This window comes from Oncorhynchus gorbuscha, unplaced genomic scaffold, assembly GCF_021184085.1.
Source record: "Oncorhynchus gorbuscha isolate QuinsamMale2020 ecotype Even-year unplaced genomic scaffold, OgorEven_v1.0 Un_scaffold_1156, whole genome shotgun sequence".
Classification (NCBI taxonomy): Eukaryota; Metazoa; Chordata; class Actinopteri; order Salmoniformes; family Salmonidae; genus Oncorhynchus; species Oncorhynchus gorbuscha.
This window is the reverse complement of record NW_025746022.1, coordinates 129,130-154,125: the sequence shown is the minus strand read 5'-3', so window position 1 is coordinate 154,125 and position 24,996 is coordinate 129,130. Positions and strand designations below refer to the sequence as shown.

Sequence of the window (24,996 nt, the reverse complement as noted above, 5' to 3'; positions counted from 1 at the left end):
AACCCACCTGGACAAGAGGAATACCTATGTGAGAATGCTGTTCATCGACTACAGCTCGGCATTCAACACCATAGTACCCTCCAAGCTCGTCATCAAGCTCGAGACCCTGGGTCTCGACCCCGCCTGTGCAACTGGGTACTGGACTTCCTGACGGGCCGCCCCCAGGTGGTGAGGGTAGGCAACAACATCTCCTCCCCGCTGATCCTCAACACGGGGCCCCACAAGGGTGCGTTCTGAGCCCTCTCCTGTACTCCCTGTTCACCCACGACTGCGTGGCCACGCACGCCTCCAACTCAATCATCAAGTTTGCGGACGACACAACAGTGGTAGGCTTGATTACCAACAACGACGAGACGGCCTACAGGGAGGAGGTGAGGGCCCTTGGAGTGTGGTGTCAGGAAAATAACCTCACACTCAACGTCAACAAAACTAAGGAGATGATTGTGGACTTCAGGAAACAGCAGAGGGAACACCCCCTATCCACATCGATGGAACAGTAGTGGAGAGGGTAGCTAGTTTTAAGTTCCTCGGCATACACATCACAGACAAACTGAATTGGTCCACTCACACTGACAGCGTCGTGAAGAAGCGCAGCAGCGCCTATTCAACCTCAGGAGGCTGAAGAAATTCGGCTTGTCACCAAAAGCACTCACAAACTTCTACAGATGCACAATCGAGAGCATCCTGGCGGGCTGTATCACCGCCTGGTACGGCAACTGCTCCGCCCTCAACCGTAAGGCTCTCCAGAGGGTAGTGAGGACTGCACAACGCATCACCGGGGGCAAACTACCTGCCCTCCAGGACACCTACACCACCCGTTGTTACAGGAAGGCCATAAAGATCATCAAGGACATCAACCACCCGAACCACTGCCTGTTCACACCGCTATCATCCAGAAGGCGAGGTCAGTACAGGTGCATCAAAGCTGGGACCGAGAGACTGAAAAACAGCTTCTATCTCAAGGCCATCAGACTGTTAAATAGCCACCACTAACATTGAGTGGCTGCTGCCAACACACTGTCATTGACACTGACCCAACTCCAGCCATTTTAATAATGGGAATTGATGGGAAATGATGTAAATATATCACTAGCCACTTTAAACAATGCTACCTTATATAATGTTACTTACCCTACATTATTCATCTCATATACATATGTATATACTGTACTCTACAACATCGACTGCATCCTTATGTAACACATGTATCACTAGCCACTTTAACTATGCCACTTTGTTTACTTTGTCTACACACTCATCTCATATGTATATACTGTACTCGATACCATCTACTGTATGCTGCTCTGTACCATCACTCATTCATATATCCTTATGTACATATTCCTTATCCCCTTACACTGTGTATAAGACTGTAGTTTTGGAATTGTTAGTTAGATTACTTGTTGGTTATCACTGCATTGTCGGAACTAGAAGCACAAGCATTTCGCTACACTCGCATTAACATCTGCTAACCATGTGTATGTGACAAATAAAATTTGATTTGATTTGATTTGAAGATAGAACATATGTTCAAATATTGAATTTTGTTGTTGAGGCCCCCCAGAGGATCCACCATAGTCATGTCTCTCTCCTGTGTAAATGAGAACATCAAAATGAGTAGTAAACTTATAACCGTCTCATAAAATCATAGGGTCTTACAAGAGGCATGAATATGTCCCTTTGTTATTTTAAGTAGAGATTATGCTTCAATATTGAATTTTAAAAGCCTGTTATACAAGATGGGGGGACTTTAATATAGTCCACATGGAGAAGTTAATACATCTAATTTAAAAGACCCCAAAATATATGAACCAATGGCAGATCGACCCTTTAACAATTCCTACAGTACTGAACAACATATTCAAGTGTAGAACTTCAGTAGAATGCCACTTTAAAACCACACATTAGTTCAACAACTGCATAGTTTGTGTCCCTGTTTAAGACAGTACTCACGGGTGTTCATGAGATATTCTGTCTCCTCCTCTTTCACTCCCAAAACGTATTCCTTCTTCACCTTTGTTGAGAAAGCATCCTCTTCCTCTCTAAGCGGTTCTTTCTCTCCTTTCACTGTAATATCCTCCTCTTCGTCTTTCACGACAATGTTCAGCGCCAGAGCATCTTTCTCCGGACAGCAGACATCCACTTCTTTAGCAGGGGATGAGTAGTTTAGTGAGCTCATGGTCAGGGATGTTAGCTAGCTAGTTAGCATTAGCGAATAACCTAGTGCTAGGCTCAGTATCAATCTTTAACAAGTTTGCAAATTGAACCAGTAGCCATCTTCTTTAGCAGGGGAATAGTAGTTTAGTGAACTCATGGTCAGGGATGTTAGCTAGTTTGCTAGCTAGGTAGCATTAGCGGCTTGGCTCAGTATCAATCTTTAACAAGTTTGCAAATTGAACAAGCAAATTAGGTTCAAGTTAACCAGTTAATACGTCAACAGAAATGTTTTTAAACACTGAGATCAGCTAATGAACATTAACATATTTAAAACCTGAATGTTTCAGTTTTATGTTGGCTAGCAAGCTACCGACGTGGTTGAAATAGTATCCGTGTTGTTGTCCCTGAAGAAGCGTCCGTCCAGTCCATTATACGTCACGCAAGAAGAGTCAACTGAAAGACGCTCGTCGCCATCTGCTGGCTGGAGTGGGTAACGCAGTTTGGAAAGTTTGGAAACAATAGTTACTACACTTTCTGTATTGGAAAGAACGTCATAATAATTGAACAATAAGCTGATACATTTTCTCTTTCGTCTTACAGATAATACGTTTCCTGACAACACAACAGTGGTCGGCCTGATCACCGACAACGATGAGATGGCCTACAGGGAGGAGGTCAGAGAACTGGCAGTGTGGTGCCAGGACAACAACCTCTCCCTCAATGTGACCAAGACAAAGGAGCTGATCATGGACTACAGGAAAAGGCGGGTTCGAACAGGCCCCCATTAACATCGACAGGGCTGTAGTGGAGCAGGTCGAGAGTTTCTTGGTGTCCACATCACTGTCATGACGTTGGCCTGGGGGAAAGGTTTATGACCGTCATAAATACCGCTTCCGCCCTTTTCTCTTCTCTAACCTACTGAGGTTACATTTAAAAACCCCTTGGTTAACATAGAGATTCTGGGAATACCCTCTTCCCCCTGGAGCTAGGATAGCAGAGTCCCTGTCCATCTTCCCCCTGGAGCTAGGACAGCAGAGACCCTGCACATCTTCCTCCTGGAACTAGGACAGCAGAGTCCCTGTCCATCTTCCTCCTGGAACTAGGATAGCAGAGTCCCTGTCCATCTTCCCCCTGGAGCTAGGACAGCAGAGTCCCTGTCCATCTTCCTCCTGGAGCTAGGACAGCAGAGTCCCTGTACATCTTCCTCCTGGAGCTAGGATAGCAGAGTCCCTGTCCATCTTCCTCCTGGAGCTAGGACAGCAGAGTCCCTGTCCATCTTCCTCCTGGAACTAGGACAGCAGAGTCCCTGTCCATCTTCCTCCTGGAGCTAGGACAGCAGAGTCCCTGTCCATCTTCCTCCTGGAGCTAGGATAGCAGAGTCCCTGTCCATCTTCCTCCTGGAGCTAGGACAGCAGAGTCCCTGTCCATCTTCCCCTGGAGCTAGGACAGCAGAGTCCCTGTCCATCTGGGACAGCAGAGTCCCTGTCCATCTTCCCCCTGGAACTAGAACAGCAGAGACCCTGTCCATCTTCCCCCTGGAACTAGAACAGCAGAGTCCCTGTCCATCTTCCCCCTGGAACTAGAACAGCAGAGACCCTGTCCATCTTCCTCCTGGAGCTAGGATAGCAGAGTCCCTGTCCATCTTCCTCCTGGAACTAGGATAGCAGAGTCCCTGTCCATCTTCCTCCTGGAACTAGGATAGCAGAGTCCCTGCCCAGAACCTGTCCTGAATAAGCCCAATGCGTTCCTATGGGCATAATATGCATTACTGAGCTTGTCGTCTACATACACGTTTTAGGGACAACGACTCACGTTGTTATGGTGGAGACATGGGCATCTCGTCGTTATATACAGATCTCTGGCTTCAGCCTCTTGTGAATTAGAAAGGAAAGTTGGCGGTTCACAGTTCAGATGCTTTGTCCTGATCTGTTTCACCTGTCTTTGTGATTGTCTCCACCCACCTCCAGGTGTCACCCGTTTTCCCCATTTAGTCCCTGGGTATTTATACCTGTGTTATCTGTCTGTCTGTTCGTCTTCTCTTATCAAGTGTGGTTTTGCCGTGCGCCTGCCCCCTCATCGCTGGTCCTCCCAGTTTTGACCCTTGCCTGCCTTGACTCTGAACCCGCCTGCCTGCCCATTCTGCCTGCCCTGCCCTCCCCTCCAGCACGCCTGCCATTCTCTCCCTCCTGGACTCTGACCTTGTTTATGATCCTTTGTCTGTCCACGACCTGTCTTTTGCCCCTTGGATTATAATACATATCAGAGACTGTGATTTTGCCAAAATTACATAATTACTCCTGTCTAAATAAAATGATTCAAAACACTTAAATAGATGTGGATTGTTTCAAACCACAAGTGTATAGGCCTATGCTATTGGGGAAGCCAGCAGTTTGCACGTGTGGAAACAGGCCTAGCTGTTTACTGGGGCCCCTCCTGATCAGCCTCTACAGTAATGATCTGCCTTCTGTCTGTACTGGGTCCAAAGTACACATGCAGATTATACAGTGATGTGTGCATGCAAAGAGAAACAACAAGCTGCACAAGAACTCACAGCAGAAATCGTCCCATGTTACAAAGTGGCTCAGTGACTCATGTTTGCGTCTCCTATAATGTTCTATACATACGGCATTGTTTGATTACAGAGACAGCAAAACTGTACTTCAATGATATGATAATGCTATGGCCCCCTCCCTTAACATACTGCTTGACTAGTTGGGCCCAAGCTTGCTGTACAACATTGCAACTCATTCAGTCTGTCCATAGACAAACTATATTGTGAAATACATGTACCCATGTCGTGTATTCAAGTTCGTAAATGGCAATAAAATAAACTTTTCCCTGAACTGCGTTACCAACTCCAGTCAATAGAGGGCGTTTTGCAGGCGAAGCTGCTGGTGTGACGTATAATCTAGTGGACGGGACGCTTCTTTAAACAACAGCTAGTTAAGCCTCTTCGGTAGCTTGCTAGCAAATATAGCCGAAACATTAAAGCTCTTTATACACTTTCTGTGTATATTAGCCTCTGTGTTTTAAGCAAACTTATGTTGTATAGCTAGTTGCCGCATTTAATTTCATTTTACGTTGTTAGTAGTCAGCTAGCTGGTTTGCTAAATTAGTTCAGCACTAATGCTAACTAGCTAGCTAGCATCCCGACCATGAACTCACTAAACTACTCCCTCCCTGCTAAAGAAGAGGTCTGCTGGACGGAGAAAGAAACTCTCATGAAAGAGGAAGAGGTTACAGTGAAAGAGGAAGAAGTTACGGTGAAAAAAGAGGAAGAAGACTTCAGAGTGCAAGAAGAGGATTTTATTGCTAAAGAAGAAAAGGAAGAGTTTGGATTGAAGGAGGAGGGCGAGATTACTGTCACATTGGAGGAGGAGACTGGAGATCTGATTAACTCCAGTGAGTATTGTCTTTAAAAACAGAGGCACATCCTCTGCTGTTGTTGAATCATTGTGTGGTTTTTAAGGTGCATTCTACTGAAGTTCTACACTTGGATATGTTGGTCTGTACTGTATTGTTAGTAATGGATCAAATGCTTCCCATATCTCTTCATGCAGTGCTTCGTTCAGTTTTTTATTTTATTCATTTATTTTACCTTTATTTAACCAGGCAAGTAAGCTAAGAACAAATTCTTATTTTCAATGACGGCCTGGGAACAGTGGGTTAACTGCCTGTTCAGGGCCAGAACGACAGATTTGTACCTTGTCAGCTCGGGGGTTTGAACCGCTCTTCCCACTAGGCTACCCTGCCGCCCCACATCATCATATTTGTTCAATCACGTGTCATGAATTCATTATGACATCATCGTATTTGTTCAATCACGTGTCATGAATTCATTGTGACATCATCGTATTTGTTCAATCACGTGTCATGAATTCATTATGACATCATCATATTTGTATATGGTTTACGTTACTTGGTCGCAAATGGGTCTTCCAAATGGACAATGACCTCAAGCACACTTCCAAATTTGTGGCAAAATGGCCATATCACCTCCACCCTACCTGACACCCTAGACCCACTCCAATTTGCTTACCGCCCAAACAGGTCCACAGACGATGCAATCTCAACCACACTGCACACTGCCCTAACCCACCTGGACAAGAGGAATACCTATGTGAGAATGCTGTTCATCGACTACAGCTCGGCATTCAACACCATAGTACCCTCCAAGCTCGTCATCAAGCTCGAGACCCTGGGTCTCGACCCCGCCCTGTGCAACTGGGTACTGGACTTCCTGACGGGCCGCCCCCAGGTGGTGAGGGTAGGCAACAACATCTCCTCCCCGCTGATCCTCAACACGGGGCCCCACAAGGGTGCTTCTGAGCCCTCTCCTGTACTCCCTGTTCACCCACGACTGCGTGGCCACGCACGCCTCCAACTCAATCATCAAGTTTGCGGACGACACAACAGTGGTAGGCTTGATTACCAACAACGACGAGACGGCCTACAGGGAGGAGGTGAGGGCCCTTGGAGTGTGGTGTCAGGAAAAATAACCTCACACTCAACGTCAACAAAACTAAGGAGATGATTGTGGACTTCAGGAAACAGCAGAGGGAACACCCCCTATCCACATCGATGGAACAGTAGTGGAGAGGGTAGCTAGTTTTAAGTTCCTCGGCATACACATCACAGACAAACTGAATTGGTCCACTCACACTGACAGCGTCGTGAAGAAGGCGCAGCAGCGCCTATTCAACCTCAGGAGGCTGAAGAAATTCGGCTTGTCACCAAAAGCACTCACAAACTTCTACAGATGCACAATCGAGAGCATCCTGGCGGGCTGTATCACCGCCTGGTCGGCAACTGCTCCGCCCTCAACCGTAAGGCTCTCCAGAGGGTAGTGAGGACTGCACAACGCATCACCGGGGGCAAACTACCTGCCCTCCAGGACACCTACACCACCCGTTGTTACAGGAAGGCCATAAAGATCATCAAGGACATCAACCACCCGAACCACTGCCTGTTCACCCCGCTATCATCCAGAAGGCGAGGTCAGTACAGGTGCATCAAAGCTGGGACCGAGAGACTGAAAAACAGCTTCTATCTCAAGGCCATCAGACTGTTAAATAGCCACCACTAACATTGAGTGGCTGCTGCCAACACACTGTCATTGACACTGACCCAACTCCAGCCATTTTAATAATGGGAATTGATGGGAAATGATGTAAATATATCACTAGCCACTTTAAACAATGCTACCTTATATAATGTTACTTACCCTACATTATTCATCTCATATACATATGTATATACTGTACTCTACAACATCGACTGCATCCTTATGTAACACATGTATCACTAGCCACTTTAACTATGCCACTTTGTTTACTTTGTCTACACACTCATCTCATATGTATATACTGTACTCGATACCATCTACTGTATGCTGCTCTGTACCATCACTCATTCATATGTCCTTATGTACATGTTCCTTATCCCCTTACACTGTGTATAAGACTGTAGTTTTGGAATTGTTAGTTAGATTACTTGTTGGTTATCACTGCATTGTCGGAACTAGAAGCACAAGCATTTCGCTACACTCGCATTAACATCTGCTAACCATGTGTATGTGACAAATAAAATTTGATTTGATTTGATTTGAGTCAAGGTATTGGAGTGGCCATTACAAAGCCCTGACCTCAATCCTATATAAAATATGTAGTCAGAACTGTTATATTAGAATGCATGAAAGCCAATGAGAACCATGGCAAAACTTCTCTAAATGTATGTTAGCTAGCTAAATTAGCTATATTATGAATACAACTTTCGTCTGCTGTCCACCACAACCTTCCAGAGAGTTTTCTGATTAACAAGCGGTAGGCCGTGTTTAATTTGATTGTGTATTAAAAACGCATGTTGAGATCATTGTGAGGGGTTTTCTCCTGTAGTTGGGGAATGGGGCCTCCTGGGAAAATGTTGTCCGGGGTTGCAACAGTAATCAAGGGGTTCAGTGCTTAGCGAAGGGTAAATTGTTTGTAAGACTTTGGCAACTTTGTATTTATAGGCCTGGTCAACTGTGTATTTATAGGCCTGGTCAACTGTGTATTTATAGGCCTGGTCAACTGTGTATTTATAGGCCTGGTCAACTGTGTATTTATAGGCCTGGTCAACTGTGTAATTATAGGCCTGGTCAACTGTGTATTTATAGGCCTGGTCAACTGTGTATTTATAGGCCTGGTCAACTGTGTATTTATAGGCCTGGTCAACTGTGTATTTGTAGGTCAACTGTGTATTTATAGGCCTGGTCAACTGTGTATTTATAGGCCTGGTCAACTGTGTATTTATAGGCCTGGTCAACTGTGTATTTATATGCCTGGTCATCTGTGTATTTATAGGCCTGGTCAACTGTGTATTTATAGGCCTGGTCAACTGTGTATTTATAGGTCAACCTTGTATGTATAGGCCTGGTCAACTGTGTATTTACAGGCCTGGTCAACTTTGTCCTGAAGTTATCGGAGGTCACTGTCAGATAAACTTCTTGATTCTATGTTTAGCGGAGATCTTCTCTGAATAAAGTGAGGCGGAAGGGATTTCTTAGCAAATTGCGAGAAGACAATATCTGCTCATAGATTATATACACGTATAAACTACATATTGACACATTCAGCCTGAAGCAGGAAGTTTAAAACATACTTACTAGTCACCAAAGATGTTTTTGGGAAACCTGGCCTGATGTGTTTTATAAACACGTATCTTTTTATCTAAAAAACACTACTGTCATGTATGAGAGAGCCATTTTCCATGATAATGGGGTCCTGTTATGTCTGGTGAAAACCAATCACTGCATTCCACAGCAAGAACCTCATAGCAACGGTCAAGCTTGGTGGTGGAGATCGTCGGCACGTAGCCTCGTTTTCCTCAGGGGCTCTCCTCTGCAGTATATAGCTCGTCCTAAAGGGCGGCGTTGGTGTCCGCCACTTGACTGGCTTTCATTTGACTAGTACCACATGGACAGACTGACTACTACCACATGGACAGACTGACTACTACCACTACTACCACATGGACAGACTGACTAGTACCACTACTACCACATGGACAGACTGACTAGTACCACATGGACAGACTGACTACTACCACATGGACAGACTGACTACTACCACATGGACAGACTGACTACTATCACATGAACAGACTGACTACTACAACATGGACAGACTGACTACTACCACATGGACAGACTGACTACTAACACATGGACAGACTGACTACTACCTCATGGACAGACTGACTAGTACCACATGGACAGACTGACTAGTACCACATGGACAGACTGACTAGTACCACATGGACAGACTGACTACTACCTCATGGACAGACTGACTACTACCACATGTACAGACTGACTACTACCACTACTACCACATGGACAGACTGACTACTACCACATGGACAGACTGACTAGTACCACATGGACAGACTGACTACTACCTCATGGACAGACTGACTAGTACCACATGGACAGACTGACTACTACCTCATGGACAGACTGACTACTACCACATGGACAGACTGACTACTACCACATGGACAGACTGACTACTACCACATGGACAGACTGACTACTACCACATGGACAGACTGACTACTACCACATGGACAGACTGACTACTACCTCATGGACAGACTGACTAGTACCACATGGACAGACTGACTACTACCACATGGACAGACTGACTACTACCACTACTACCACATGGACAGACTGACTACTACCACATGGACAGACTGACTACTACCACATGGACAGACTGACTACTACCACATGGACAGACTGACTACTACCACATGGACAGACTGACTAGTACCACTACTACCACATGGACAGACTGACTACTACCACATGGACAGACTGACTACTACCACATGGACAGACTGACTACTACCACTACTACCACATGGACAGACTGACTAGTACCACATGGACAGACTGACTAGTACCACATGGACAGACTGACTACTACCACTACTACCACATGGACAGACTGACTACTACCACTACTACCACATGGACAGACTGACTACTACCACATGGACAGACTGACTACTACCACATGGACAGACTGACTACTACCACATGGACAGACTGACTAGTACCACTACTACCACATGGACAGACTGACTAGTACCACTACTACCACATGGACAGACTGACTACTACCACATGGACAGACTGACTAGTACCACTACTACCACATGGACAGACTGACTACTACCACATGGACAGACTGACTACTACCACATGGACAGACTGACTACTACCACTACTACCACATGGACAGACTGACTACTACCACATGGACAGACTGACCACTACCACATGGACAGACTGACCACTACCACATGGACAGACTGACTACTACCACATGGACAGACTGACTAGTACCACATGGACAGACTGACTACTATCACTACTACCACATGGACAGACTGACTACTACCACTACTACCACATGGACAGACTGACTACTATCACTACTACCACATGGACAGACTGACTACTACCACATGGACAGACTGACTACTACCACATGGACAGACTGACTACTACCACATGGACAGACTGACTACTACCACATGAACAGACTGACTAGTACCACATGGACAGACTGACTACTATCACTACTACCACATGGACAGACTGACTACTACCACTACAGACTACCACATGAACAGACTGACTACTACCACATGGACAGACTGACTACTACCACATGGACAGACTGACTGACTACTACCACATGGACAGACTGACTACTACCACATGGACAGACTGACTAGTACCACATGGACAGACTGACTACTACCACATGGACAGACTGACTAGTACCACATGGACAGACTGACTACTACCACATGGACAGACTGACTAGTACCACATGGACAGACTGACTAGTACCACATGGACAGACTGACCACTACCACATGGACAGACTTCAATAGTGTGTTTGTGTGGGGAGCATGCTGTTTATTTAGTCAGGCAAGCCCACATTATTCTGACATATTTTAGAATGTTAATTATGTGTATGTCAATGCATAATACCATTGGGTGGTTCTATTATGGGACACAGGCCAGGTCATTATAAATTATTCCATTTCATTGAGGATGGAAACTATATTTACTATCACTGTTGTGGTTGTCTCACCAAGCTACCTTAAGATGGATGTACTAACTGCAAGTTGCTCTGAATAGTGACCATACTATTCCCTTAAAGCCACACAGTGTAAAATACATGGGTCATGTGAACATTGGAGCACATGCAACACATGCTAAGAGACAATGGAGCACATGCATCACATGCTAAGAGCACTTGACTGTAAGTCTCTCTGGATAAGAGGGTCTGACTAAATGACTAAAATGTTTGTGGAGATTTCATTCAGGTCTCCCTGTTTTAACCACTCTGTTTATCTTTAACAGAAGAGCGACCCGACTCAGAGGAACCAGAGACGTCTGAACCAGTGAGACGACACCACTGTTCCCAGTGTGGAAAGAGTTATACCCATTTAGGGAGTCTTAAAAACCACAAGAGAACACACGCAGAGAAGAAGTCTTACAGCTGCTCTCAGTGTGGAAAGAGTTTTAGCTGGTCTGGGCAACTGAAAGAACACGAGAGAATACACACAGGAGATAAGCCTTACCATTGTTCCCAGTGTGGAAAGAGTTTTTTCAAGTCATCACATCTGAACGAGCATAAGAGAACACACACAGGAGAAAAAACATTCCAATGCTCTCAGTGTGGAAGGACATTTTCCCGATCAGGGGACCTGAAATCTCACGAAAGAACACACACGGGGGAAAAGCCTTACCACTGTTCTCAATGCGGAAAGAGTTTTACCCGTTTAGGGAACCAAAAAATGCATGAGCGAATACACACAGGAGTGAAGCCTTACAACTGCTCACAGTGTGAAAAGAGTTTTGCGAAGTTAGGGAACCTTAAAATACATAAGAGAATACACACAGGAGAAAAACCATTCCAATGCTCTCAGTGTGGAAATACATTTTCACGATCAGGGGACCTGAAATCACATGAAAGAACACACACAGGGGAAAAGCCTTATCACTGTTCCCATTGTAAAAGTAGTTTTAGCTGGTCAGGGCAACTGAAAGAGCATGAGAGAACACACACAGGAGTGAAGCCTTACCACTGCTCGCATTGTGGAAAGAGTTTTAGAAGGTTGGGGTCCCTTAAATCACATAAGCTGTATACACACACAGGAGAAAAGCCATGTAACCTCTCCCAGTGTGAAAAAAGTAAGTATGTGTCATTAGGGGACATGAAAAATCCTGAGAGAACACACTCTGTAGAGAGGCCTTTCCAATGCTCTCAGTGTAGTAAGGGATTTTTCCAGTCATCGCATCTGAAAGTGCATAAGAGAATACACACAAGAGAGAAGCCATTCCAATGCTCGCAGTGTGGAAAGAGTTATACCCGGTTAGGGAACTTGAAAACGCACGAGATGACACACACAGGAGAGAAGCCGTTCCAATGCCGTCAGTGTGGAAAGCGTTTTACCTGGTTAGGGAACCTGAAAATGCATAAGGTGACACACAAAGTTGGCTAGCCTCACCTCTTTTTCCAGTGTGAAAAGGGTTTTGTTCCTTTTAAAGGACTTGAAAGAGCATGAGAAAGTACAAACATGGGAGGAGAAGACATACCACTGCTCCTCATTGCCCAAATACACTTTCAGAGGACCTGAAATCACATGAGAGAAAAGAGAGGCTGTGTTCTGACTTATGTATTTGATTAAGAATTTTTGTTTTTAGATGTTGACATGAAATTTAATTGTATATATAAAATCATACTCACAATTAGGCCTACATTTGTTTTTTTTATTTTAACCTCCAAATATCTCAAATCTGATTTAATCAAATGAAATGTGTATTCCGCTTTGATTAATTGAATGGATACAAATGTGGATGTTTAATTTGACGATTTGGATATTTCAAATTGTAAATGAACAAGTAGATTAATATCATTCAGATTTCTTTATTCTAACCTTGAAACCTCTTTAATTTAGTTGTTGTTGTGTTTCGTTGACTTCTGTAGCTCAGTTGGTACAGCATGGCGCTTGTAACGCCAGGGTAGTGGGTTCGATCCCCGGGACCACCCATACGTAGAATGTATGCACACATGACTGTAAGTCGCTTTGCATAAAAGCGTCTGCTAAATGGCATGTATTATATATTATTAATGGCATATATTATTATATATTATTATAAATAACTTAATTTGCGTCATCGAGGAATATGAACATGTTGTTCTGATGATAACGTTGGACATTAAAAACATTCAATACCTCCATGAATGTTCCCATCAGTATTATTCCACTATGTCAGAATAAAACAGGTGCTGATTATAAAAAGGACTTGATTAATGCAACAGTTTTTTTCTGAATAGTGTAGGCTGTTAGTCTGATGATGGTAGTGTGGTGCTGGGGAGTAGTTCTCTAGAAGTTGTAGCATATGTGTGAAGGTGCATTAACTCTGGAGAACCTTAAAGGTGAGCAGCACAATCTGACATTTGATACTTAACAGGAAGCCAATAGAGGTTTTATAAAACAGTTAGCCAAAATATGAATAAAACAGTTAGCCAATAGAGGTGAGAAAACAGGAAGCTTCCTAAACAGGAAGCCAATAGAGGTTTTATAAAACAGGGGTGATGTTTTTTTTTGGTTTGAGGTCTGGAAAGAAGCCTTACTGGGATTCCTGTCAGCAGTAGTGAAGAACAGCTTGATGGGAGCGATGTTACGCGGGTGATTGGAGCGATGTTATGCTGCCCCGGTTTGGAGCGATGTTACGCGACCTGATTGGAGCGATGATACGCGGCCTGATTGGAGTTATGTTACGCGGCCTGATGGGAGCGATGTTACGCAGCCTGATTGGAGTTATGTTACGCGGCCCGATTGGAGCGATGTTACACGGCCTGATTGGAGTTATGTTACGCGGCCTGATGGGAGCGATGTTACGCGGCCTGATTGGAGTTATGTTACGCGGCCTGATGGGAGCAATGTTACGCAGCCTGATTGGAGCGATGTTACGCGACTTGATGTCCTCATCTAGAAAGTCTGTCATTCTGGTTCTCAGTGTCCTCATCCAGACAGTCTGTCAGTCTGGTTCTCAGTGTCCTCATCTAGAAAGTCTTCTCAGTGTCCTCATCCAGACAGTCTGTCAGTCTGGTTCTCAGTGTCCTCATCCAGACAGTCTGTCAGACTGGTTCTCAGTGTCCTCATCCAGACAGTCTGTCAGTCTGGTTCTCAGTGTCCTCATCCAGACAGTCTGTCAGTCTGGTTCTCAGTGTCCTCATCCAGACAGTCTGTCAGTTTGGTTCTTGAAGTCTGTGTGAGTCTTTGTCCTCACATATATTTATGTCATTATTTTATGAAAGAAATCAACCGAATGTATTGTAAAAAATATTGTTGATAGTCTCTGGGATATATTTCCAATTTGTAAGTCGCTCTGGATAAGAGCGTCTGCTAAATGACTTAAATGTAAATGTAAATGTATATAATTTTCAAATCTAGAATAATACTACATTCTTGCCAGAGGGGTCTCCAAAAACACATGTACACACATAGTGACGCAATACACACATAGTTACCCAGTGCAGGGTTACATTTGCCCTACACTAAAAGCATTGCGAATGTGGCTTTCAATTACTCTTCAGTGAATTTAGCCTACTGTTAAATAACGAAACGGTGTTCATTTTGGAGCAATAGCCTTCTTAAACATGCTTACTTAAACGAAAAACATTGGTCAACAATAGAAGATACAATGGTGTAGTAGTGTATTCACGGGGTAATAGTGTAGTAGGGTATTCACAGGGGGTAATAGTGTAGTAGGGTATTCACAGGGGGTAATAGTGTAGTAGGGTATTCGCGGGGGTAATGATGTAGTAGGGTATTCATGGGGGTAATAGTGTAGTAGGGTATTCACAGGGGGTAATAGTGTAGTAGGGTATTCACGGGGATAATAGTGTAGTAGGGTATTCACAGGGGGTAATGGTGTAGTAGGGTATTCACATGGGGTAATAGTGTAGTAGGGTATTCACAGGGGGTAATAGTGTAGTAGGTTTTTCACATGGGGTAATGGTGTAGTAGGGTATTCACATGGGGTAATGGTGTAGTAGGGTATTCACAGGGGGTAATAGTGTAGTAGGGTATTCACAGGGGGTAATAGTATAGTAGGTTGTTCACATGGGGTAATGGTGCTGTAGGGTATTCACAGGGGTAATAGTGTAGTAGGGTATTCACGGGGGTAATGGTGTAGTAGGGTATTCACAGGGGGTAATGGTGTAGTAGGGTATTCACAGGGGGTAATGGTGTAGGGTATTCACAGGGGGTAATGGTGTAGGGTATTCACAGGGGTAATAGTGTAGTAGGGTATTCACAGGGGGTAATGGTGTAGGGTATTCACAGGGGTAATAGTGTAGTAGGGTATTCATGGGGGGTAATGGTGTAGTAGGGTATTCACGGGGATAATAGCGTAGTAGGGTATTCACAGGGGGTAATGGTGTAGTAGGGAATTTGTGGGGATAATGCTGTAGGGAATTCCCAGGGGGTAACGGTGTGGTAGGGTATCCACAGGGGTAGTAGTGTATTCACATGGTGTAATGGGGTATTCACACACATATACTTATTTTCCACCATAATTTGCAAATAAATTCATAAAAAATCCTACAATGTGATTTTCTGGATTTTCTCCCCTCATTTTGTCTGTCATAGTTGAAGTGTACCTATGATGGAAATTGCAGGCCTCTCTCATCTTTTTAAGTGGGAGAACATGCACAATTGGTGGCTGACTAAATACGTTTTTTTGCCCCACTGTAGTGGATCATTAGCATCATCGCTAACAGCTACACATAGTGGATCATTAGCATCATCGCTAACAGCTACACACAGTGGTAGACAATCAGAATCATCGCTAACAGCTACATAGTGGGAGACAATCAGCATCATCACTAACAGCTACATAGTGGGAGACAATCAGCATCATCGCTAACAGCTACACACAGTGGTGGACAATCAGAATCATCGCTAACAGCTACACATAGTGGTGGACGATCAGAATCATCGCTAACAGCTACACATACTGTAGACAATCAGAATCATCGCTAACAGCTACACGTAGTGTAGACAATCTGAGAGACACAGGCATTCCTCTCTGTTTCCTCTTCAGGAAGTAGAAGGAAAATGCAAAACACTAATTTAACAACAACTTGCAAGCAATGGGCTTAGTACAACAACGCCAAATGTTTTTATGCAAATGATAACACCAACCAAAAAAGGCAATTAGGAGACTGGAAGGGCAAAGGGGCATTTGCTCTGCACAGGTAAAGGCCGTATCTGTCCACGATTGGCAAAGTGGCCCTGCTTCATGTGGCGACTCACCTAAATATCCCATATGCCACTGGATAAGAGAAGTTTTCATTGTTTTTTGGCAGAATTATGTGTTGTTGGCGGTGCGTCTTGGTCAATTGAGCTTGGAAAATGACGCCCTTCTCAATCTGCCTAATGGGCAGGTCAGCCTTGGAGGAAACTATTGGCTGTAAGAAGTAAGAGAACATCACATCTGGTTGTTTTTAAATGGCTTCTTTTCTACATTGAAAAATCAGCCTCAGAAATTTCAGCCCAAATAAATGCTTCACAAAGTTCAAATAACAGACACATCTCAACATCATCGGTTCAGAGGAGACTGCGTGAATCAGGCCTTCATGGTCGAATTGCTGCAAGGAAACCACTAGTCAAGGACAGCAATTAGAAGAAGAGACTTGCTTGGGCCAAGAAACACGAGCAATGGACATTAGACCGGCGTCCTTTGGTCTGGTGTCCAAATTGGAGATTTTGGTTCCAACCACTGTGTCTTTGTGATACGCGGTGTGGGTGAACAGATGATCTCTGCATGTGTGTTTCCCACCGTGAAGCATGGAGGAGGAGGTGTTATGGGGTTGGGGTGCTGTGCTGTGCTGGTGACACTGTCAGTGATCAGTGATTTATTTAGAATTCAAGGCAAACTTAGCCAGCATGGCTACCACAGCATTCTGCAGTGGTTTGGACTGGTTCACACTTAGCCAGCATGGCTACCACAGCATTCTGCAGCGGTACGCCACCCCGTCTGGTTTGGACTTAGTTGGACTATCATTTGTTTTTCAACAGGACGATGACCCACCACACCTCCAGGCTGTGTCAGGGCTATTTTACCAAGAAGGAGAGTTATGGAGTGCTGCATCAGATGACCTGGCCTCCACAATCCCTCGACCTCAACCATATTGGGGTGGCAGGGTTGCCTAGTGGTTAGAGCGTTGGACTAGTAACTGGAAGGTGGCAAGTTCGAATCCCGAGCTGACAAGGTACAAATCTGTCGTTCTGCCCCTGAACAGGCAGTTAACCCATTGTTCCTAGGCCGTCATTGGAAATAAGAATTTGTTCTTAACTGACTTGCCTAGTAAAATTTTAAAATTAAATTGACCGATTGTTTTGCTGCTTTTTGTTCTATGTTGCTCTGTCTGTATGCTATGTCTTGCTTGTCCTATGTTGCTATGTCTTGCTTGTTCTATGGTGCTATTGTCTATATTGTAATTGTTTTTAATAACCTGCCCAGGGACTGCGGTTGAAAATTAGCCGGCTGGCTAAAACCGGCACTTTTACTGAAACGTTGATTAATGTGCACTGTCCCTGTAAAAATAAAATAAACTAAACTAAAATTGAGATGGTTTGCAGCTGTTTGAGAGAATGCCGAGAGGGTGGCTATTTGAAGAATCTCAAATATATTTTGATTTGTTTTACACTTTTTTTGGTTACTACATGATTCCATATGTGTTTGATGTCTTCACTATTATCTACAATGTAGAAAACTGTAAAAAATAAAAAATAAAAAACTTGAATGAGTCAGTGTCCTAAAACTTTTGACTGGTAGTGTCTATATGTAGAAATATAGTAGAAAGAGGAGGAAGGGAAGCGCTACTAAGGTACACAATAGTACATTTTGGTAGATAGAAGGTGCTCTTTGGTAAAGAGGGAAAAAAAATCCGTATTTCAAACACAGACATGTAGTCAATAAATTCGGGACGTTTTGTATACGTGTAACAGTATAACTTTACGTCTGTCCCCTCGCCCATACCGGGGCGCGAACTAGGGACCCTCTGCGCACATTAACAACAGTCACCCATGAAGCATCGTTACCCATCGCCCCACAAAAGCTGCGGCTCTTGCTGAGCTTCAAGGTCTCAGAGCATGTGACGTCACCGATTGAAACGCTATTTAGCGCGCACCACCGCTAACTAGCTAGCCGTTTCACATCCGTTACATACGCTTGAATGATTCTAAATCATTTTCCAAATCAATTTGTTAAAAAAGGCCCTTTTCCATCATGTATGTTGATTTGTGTATTACATTTTTCCCCTAGTAAAATAAGGAGATTGTTAGTTAAAGGGCTTGTGAGTAAGCGTTTCACGGTAAGGTCTACAGCTGTTGTATTCGGCGAATTTGACAAATTAGATTGGATTTGATGGAGTGGATAATTGTGCTGCCCACTGACATTGTTTTCTAATCTGCGTTACCCACTCCAGTCAGCAGATGGCGATATGAGTATTTCAGGTGATTCTTCTTGCGTGACGTATAATCTAGTGGACGGGAGGCTGTAGACTACCGGATCAGCCACATCGGTAGCTACATAAAACCGAATAATTGGAGCTACTTTGACTATTTTGTGTATATTAATAGGTGTTTTAGACACAATTATTTGTATGTATATAGGAGTTAACTTAACGTACTTGTTCAATTTATTAATTTGTTCAGATTGATTTGATTCTGAGGTTAGCACTAGGCTAGTCGCTAATGCTACCTAGCTAGCTAACGTCCCTTACCATGAGCTCACTAAACTACTCGCCCCTTGCTAAAGAAGAGGATGTCTACTGGACGGAGAAAGGAGCTCTGGAGCTGAATGTTGTCGTAAAAGAAGAAGAAGCTTTCAGAATAAAAGAGGAGGGAATCACACCGACAGAAGAACAGGAGGATGTTAAAGTGAAAAAAGAGAAAAATATTTTTGGAGTGAAAGAGGAAGAGGAGATAGAGGCTGTCACGGTGGTAGAGGAGGAGGTAGAAGCTTTCAGAATCAAAAAGGAGGAAGAGGAGTCTGTTATAGTGAAAGAAGAGAAATATATTTTTGTAGTGAAAGAGGCAGATGTAGAAGCTTTAAGAATAAAAAAGGAGGAAGAGGAGGATGTTATTGTGAAAAAAAGAAAGATATTTTTGGAGTGGAAGAGGGGATAGAGGCTGTCACAGTAAAAGAGGAAGGGGGGATAGAGGCTGTCACAGTGGAAGAGGAAGAGGAGATAGAGGCTGTCACAGAGGAAGAGGGAGAGGTAGAAGCTTTCAGAATTAAACAGGAGGAAGAGGAGGATATTATAGGGAAAGAAGTAGAAGAACCTTTTAGAGAGAAGAGGACGATGTTTTGGGAGTGAAAGAGGAGGAAGGAGATGAAAAGGAGACTGAAGATCTGATTAACACCAGTGAGTATTGTCTTAAAAATGGGCATAGACTCTGTACTGTCTACACATGAATAGGTTGTTCAGTACTGTAGGAATTGTTAAAGGGCCAATCTGATTGGTACATGGACTTTTACATTAGTAATATTTAAGCTCTCGAAAACCCTTCTATGTATGTAGGGTTTTCAGCCATTACATTCACCCACATTTGGCTCCATGTAAACTACATTTCCGACGCTGTGCTCCAACACGCTGATGTGCCCGTTATAGTTCATGTCAGCGACAAAGATTATTTGAAATAGAAAAGAGACTGTAGCAGTTTTGCGCGGATCTAAACACTGTGTATGGTTCCAATTGTCGAACTAAACTTCCTCCCCAGTTAGCTTACACACAGGTGTTCGGAGCATGCTAAATATTCAAATCCTCATGGTCCCCCTCAGGTTCTCTAGCCGTCTAGTCCAGAGTCTGGGGGTATAGTAACTAAAGGCTCCCTCTCCATGCCTCTTGGTCCCCCTCAGGTTCTCTAGCCGTCTAGTCCAGAGTCTGGGGGTATAGTCCAGTCTGGGGGTAGTCTCCATGCCTCTTGGTCCCCCTCAGGTTCTCTAGCCGTCTAGTCCAGAGTCTGGGGGTATAGTAACTAAAGGCTCCCTCTCCATGCCTCTTGGTCCCCCTCAGGTTCTCTAGCCGTCTAGTCCAGAGTCTGGGGGTATAGTAACTAAAGGCTCCCTCTCCATGCCTCTTGGTCCCCCTCAGGTTCTCTAGCCATCTAGTCCAGAGTCTGGGGGTATAGTAACTAAAGGCTCCCTCTCCATGCCTCTTGGTCCCCCTCAGGTTCTCTAGCCGTCTAGTCCAGAGTCTGGGGTATAGTAACTAAAGGCTCCCTCTCCATGCCTCTTGGTCCCCCTCAGGTTCTCCCGTCTAGTCCAGAGTCTGGGGGTATAGTAACTAAAGGCTCCCTCTCCATGCCTCTTGGTCCCCCTCAGGTTCTCTAGTCCAGAGTCTGGGGGTATAGTAACTAAAGGCTCCCTCTCCATGCCTCTTGGTCCCCCTCAGGTTCTCTAGCCGTCTAGTCCAGAGTCTGGGGGTATAGTAACTAAAGGCTCCCTCTCCATGCCTCTTGGTCCCCCTCAGGTTCTCTAGCCGTCTAGTCCAGAGTCTGGGGGTATAGTAACTAAAGGCTCCCTCTCCATGCCTCTTGGTCCTAGGCTTTGGGATAGTTAAAAGGCCAGAGGACCTGAGGGACCTACTGGGTACATCACTTAAAAACATGTCTGACATGTATTGGTGCTCAATCATGGATTGATTTAAAAACCAATAGAATAATTAAAAAAATTAATTCTAAAACTCACAGGCAGCCAGTACAGAGACCTTAAAATCAGTATGTTCTCTGTCTGGTCTTGGTCAGTACCCGTGCTGCAGCATACTGTATGCTTTGCAGTTGACCAAAGGCGTGCTTGGGTAGACCAGCCAGGAGAGCATTACAGTAGTCAAGCCTGCTTGTAATAAATGCATGGATGAGTCTCTCTGTATCAGCCTGAGATCACATAAGAAGTGCAGTGATTAAAACTGTCACCTGATACAGGATGCAGTGATTTAAACTGTCACCTGATACAGGATGCAGTGATTAAAACTGTCACCTGATACAGGATGCAGTGATTTAAACTGTCACCTGTGATAAAAAGAATGGCGCCAAGGTAGACGGCATCCGGAGGGTTTAAGAGTATTATCTGCTTCATTCTGGTAAATGGCGCCCACCATAGTCAAGAATGGCAGGAAAGTTGTCATCTGCTTCATGCTCTTTGTGGAGAGGCCAAGATGTATTTCTAAAATGAAGAAGTCTACTTTACATTGGAGCTATACTTCTAGAACCCGCTCGATGAGAGAAACCATCCAATCGGTGAATACGTAGCCCATCTGAGACATGTTAACTATCACTGTTGTGGTTGTCTCACCAAGCTACCTTAAGATGGATGCACTAACTGAGGGAAACTGTATTTACTATCACTGTTGTGGTTGTCTCACCTAGCTACCTTAAGATGGATGCACGAACAAGTTGCTCTGAATAGAGACCATACTATTCCCTTAAAGCCACACAGTGTAAAATACATGGGTCATGTGAACAATGGAGCACATGCATCACATGCTAAGAGACAATGGAGCACATGCATCACATGCTAAGAGACAATGGAGCACATGCATCACATGCTAAGAGACAATGGAGCACATGCATCACATGCTAAGAGACAATGGAGAACATGCTAAGAGCACTTGACTGTAAGTCTCTCTGGATAAGAGGGTCTGACTAAATTACTAAAATGTATGTGGAGATTCCATGCAGGTCTCCCTGTTTTAACCACTCTGTTTGTATTTGGCAGAAGAGAGACCCGACTCAGAGGAACCAGAGACGTCTGAACCAACGAGACGACACCACTGTTCCCAGTGTGAAAAGAGTTTTAACCATTTAGGGAATCTTAAAAACCACAAGAGAACACACGCAGAGAAGAAGTCTTACAACTGCTCTCAGTGTGGAATGAGTTTTACCCGGTTAGGGAACCTAAAATCACATGAGAGAATACACACAGGAGATAAGCCTTACCACTGCTTCCAGTGTGGAAAGAGATTTATCGAGCCAGCACAACTGAAAGTTCATTGGAGAAAACACACAGGGGAAAAACCATTCCAATGCTCTCAGTGTGGAAATACATTTTCCCGATCAGGGGACATGAAATCACACGAGAGAACACACACAGGGGAAAAGCCTTACCACTGTTCCCATTGTGAAAAGAGTTTCAGTTGGTCAGGGCAACTGAAAGAGCATAAGAGAATACACACCGGTGAAAAGCCATTCCAATGCTCGCAGTGTGGAAAGAGTTTTACTCGGATTGGGAACCTGAGAACACATGAGAGAATACACACAGGAGAGAAGCCTTTCAAATGCTCTCGGTGTGGAAAGAGTTTTACCCAATTAAGGAGCCTGAAAAGTCATGAGAGGGCACACACAGGGGAGAAGCCTTTCCAATGATCTCAGTGTGGAAAGAGTTTTACCCAATTAATGGTCCTGAAAGAGCATGAGAGAATACATACTCCTTATGTCACTACTCATTGTGGAAATACATGTTCTGGCTTATGGTTTTGACTGAGAATTTGTGTTTTTGTCATGAAATCTAATTGTATATATTTTATCATACTCACAAATAGGTCTACATTTGTTTTTTTATTTTTGAGATTCTTCAAAGTAGGGTGGAACCCTTTGCCTTGATGACAGCTTTGCACACTCTTGGCATTCTCTCAACCAGCTTCATGACGTAATCACCTGGAATGCATTTCGATTACAGGTGTGCCTTGTTAAGTTAATTTGTGGAATTTCTTTCCTTCTTAATGCGTTTGAGCCAATCAGTTGTGTTGTGACAAGGTAGGGGTGGTATACAGAAGATATGGTATATTGGGTAAAAGACCAAGTCCATATTATGTCAAGAACAGCTCAAATAAGCAAAGAGAAACTACAATCCATCATTACTTTAAGACATGAAGGTCAATCAGGAAAATTAAGAACTTTGAAAGATTCTTCAAGTACAGTCGCAAAAACATCAGGCGCTATGAGGAAACTGGCTCTCATGAGAACTGCCACAGGAAGACGCCGAGTTACCACAGCTGCAGAGGATAAATTCATTAGAGTTAACTGCACCTCAGATTGCAGCCCAAATACAGAGTTACCCAAGTATGTTTCACAGCATCATCGGACTGAGCTTGTTGTCATTGCAGGCAATCTCAATGCTGTGTGTTACAGGGAAGACATCCTCCTCCCTCATGTGGTACCCTTCCTGCAGGCTCATCCTGACATGACCCTCCAGCATGACAATGCCACCAATCATACTGCTCGTTCTGTGCGTGATTTCCTGCAAGACAGGAATATCAGTGTTCTGCCTCTCAATCCTCATTGAGCACGTCTGGGACTTGTTGGATCGAAGGGTGATGGCTAGGGCCATTCCCCCCAGAAATGTCCGGGAACTTGCAGGTGCCTTGGTGGAAGAGTGGGGTAACATCTCACAGCAAGAACTGGCAAATCTGGTGCAGTCCATGAGGAGGAGATGCACTGCAGTACTTAATGCAGCTGGTGGCCACAGCAGATACAGACTGTTACTTTTGATTTTGACCCCCCATTTGGTCAGGGACACATTATTCCATTTATGTTAGTCACACGTCTGTGGAACTTGTTCAGTTTATGTCTCGGTTGTTAAATCTTGTTATGTTCATACAAATATTTACTTTAGTTAAGTTTGCTGAAAATAAACTCAGTTGACAGTGAGAGGATGTTTCTTTTTTTCGCTGAGTATATTTTACAATGTAGAAAATAAAGAGAAACCCTTGAATGAGGAGGTGTCAAGTTTTGACTGGTCCTGTATATATATAAGCTTGTAGTTTAGTAGGATGGAGGCTCCATAGCTGTATGGATCTGTAACTACTACAGTGTAGTTTAGTAGGATGGAGGCTCCATAGCTGAATGGATCTGTAACTGCTACAGGGGAACAGCCCCTACACTGCTATATGATGGTGTAGAGGAGGGGGGGGACAGCCCCTACACTGATATATGATGGTGTAGTGGAGGGGGACAGCCCCTACACTGCTATATGATGGTGTAGAGGAGGGGGGGGGGGGGACAGCCCCTACACTGATATATGATGGTGTAGAGGAGGGGGGGGGACAGCCCCTACACTGATATATGATGGTGTAGTGGAGGGGAACAGCCCCTACACTGATATATGATGGTGTAGTAGAGGGGAACAGCCCCTACACTGATATATGATGGTGTAGTGGAGGGGAACAGCCCCTACACTGATATATGATGGTGTAGTGGAGGAGGACAGCCCCTACACTGATATATGATGGTGTAGTGGAGGGGGACAGCCCCTACACTGATATATGATGGTGTAGTGGAGGGGGGGGGGACAGCCCCTACACTGATATATGATGGTGTAGAGGAGGGGAGGGGAACAGCCCCTACACTGATATATGATGGTGTAGTGGAGGGGAACAGCCCCTACACTGATATATGATGGTGTAGTGGAGGGGAACAGCCCCTACACTGATATATGATGGTGTAGTGGAGGGGAACAGCCCCTACACTGATATATGATGGTGTAGTGGAGGGGGACAGCCCCTACACTGATATATGATGGTGTAGTGGAGGGGGACAGCCCCTACACTGATATATGATGGTGTAGTGGAGGGGGGGGAACAGCCCCTACACTGATATATGATGGTGTAGAGGAGGGGGAGGGGAACAGCCCCTACACTGATATATGATGGTGTAGTGGAGGGGGGGAACAGCCCCTACACTGATATATGATGG

The 24,996-nt window shown here is 44.4% G+C and overlaps 1 protein-coding gene across 1 annotated transcript; it reads left to right on the top strand.

Moving 5' to 3' along the window:
• The first annotated feature begins 5,077 nt into the window (after positions 1-5,077).
• On the top strand, positions 5,078-12,982 carry LOC124021639 (zinc finger protein 180-like). Its single transcript, XM_046336774.1, has 2 exons — positions 5,078-5,559; positions 11,582-12,982. The coding sequence occupies exons 1-2, from the start codon at positions 5,313-5,315 to the stop codon at positions 12,724-12,726; spliced, it is 1,392 nt and encodes a 463-aa protein (XP_046192730.1). The 5' UTR covers positions 5,078-5,312; the 3' UTR covers positions 12,727-12,982.
• The last annotated feature ends 12,014 nt before the right edge of the window (positions 12,983-24,996 follow it).

Coding starts and splice junctions, on each gene's coding strand:
- LOC124021639 (XM_046336774.1), top strand. CDS start 5,313: ATGAACTCACTAAACTACTCCCTCCCTGCTAAAGAAGAGGTCTGCTGG. Junction 5,560..11,581: donor TGGAGATCTGATTAACTCCA/GTGAGTATTGTC, acceptor TATCTTTAACAG/AAGAGCGACCCGACTCAGAG.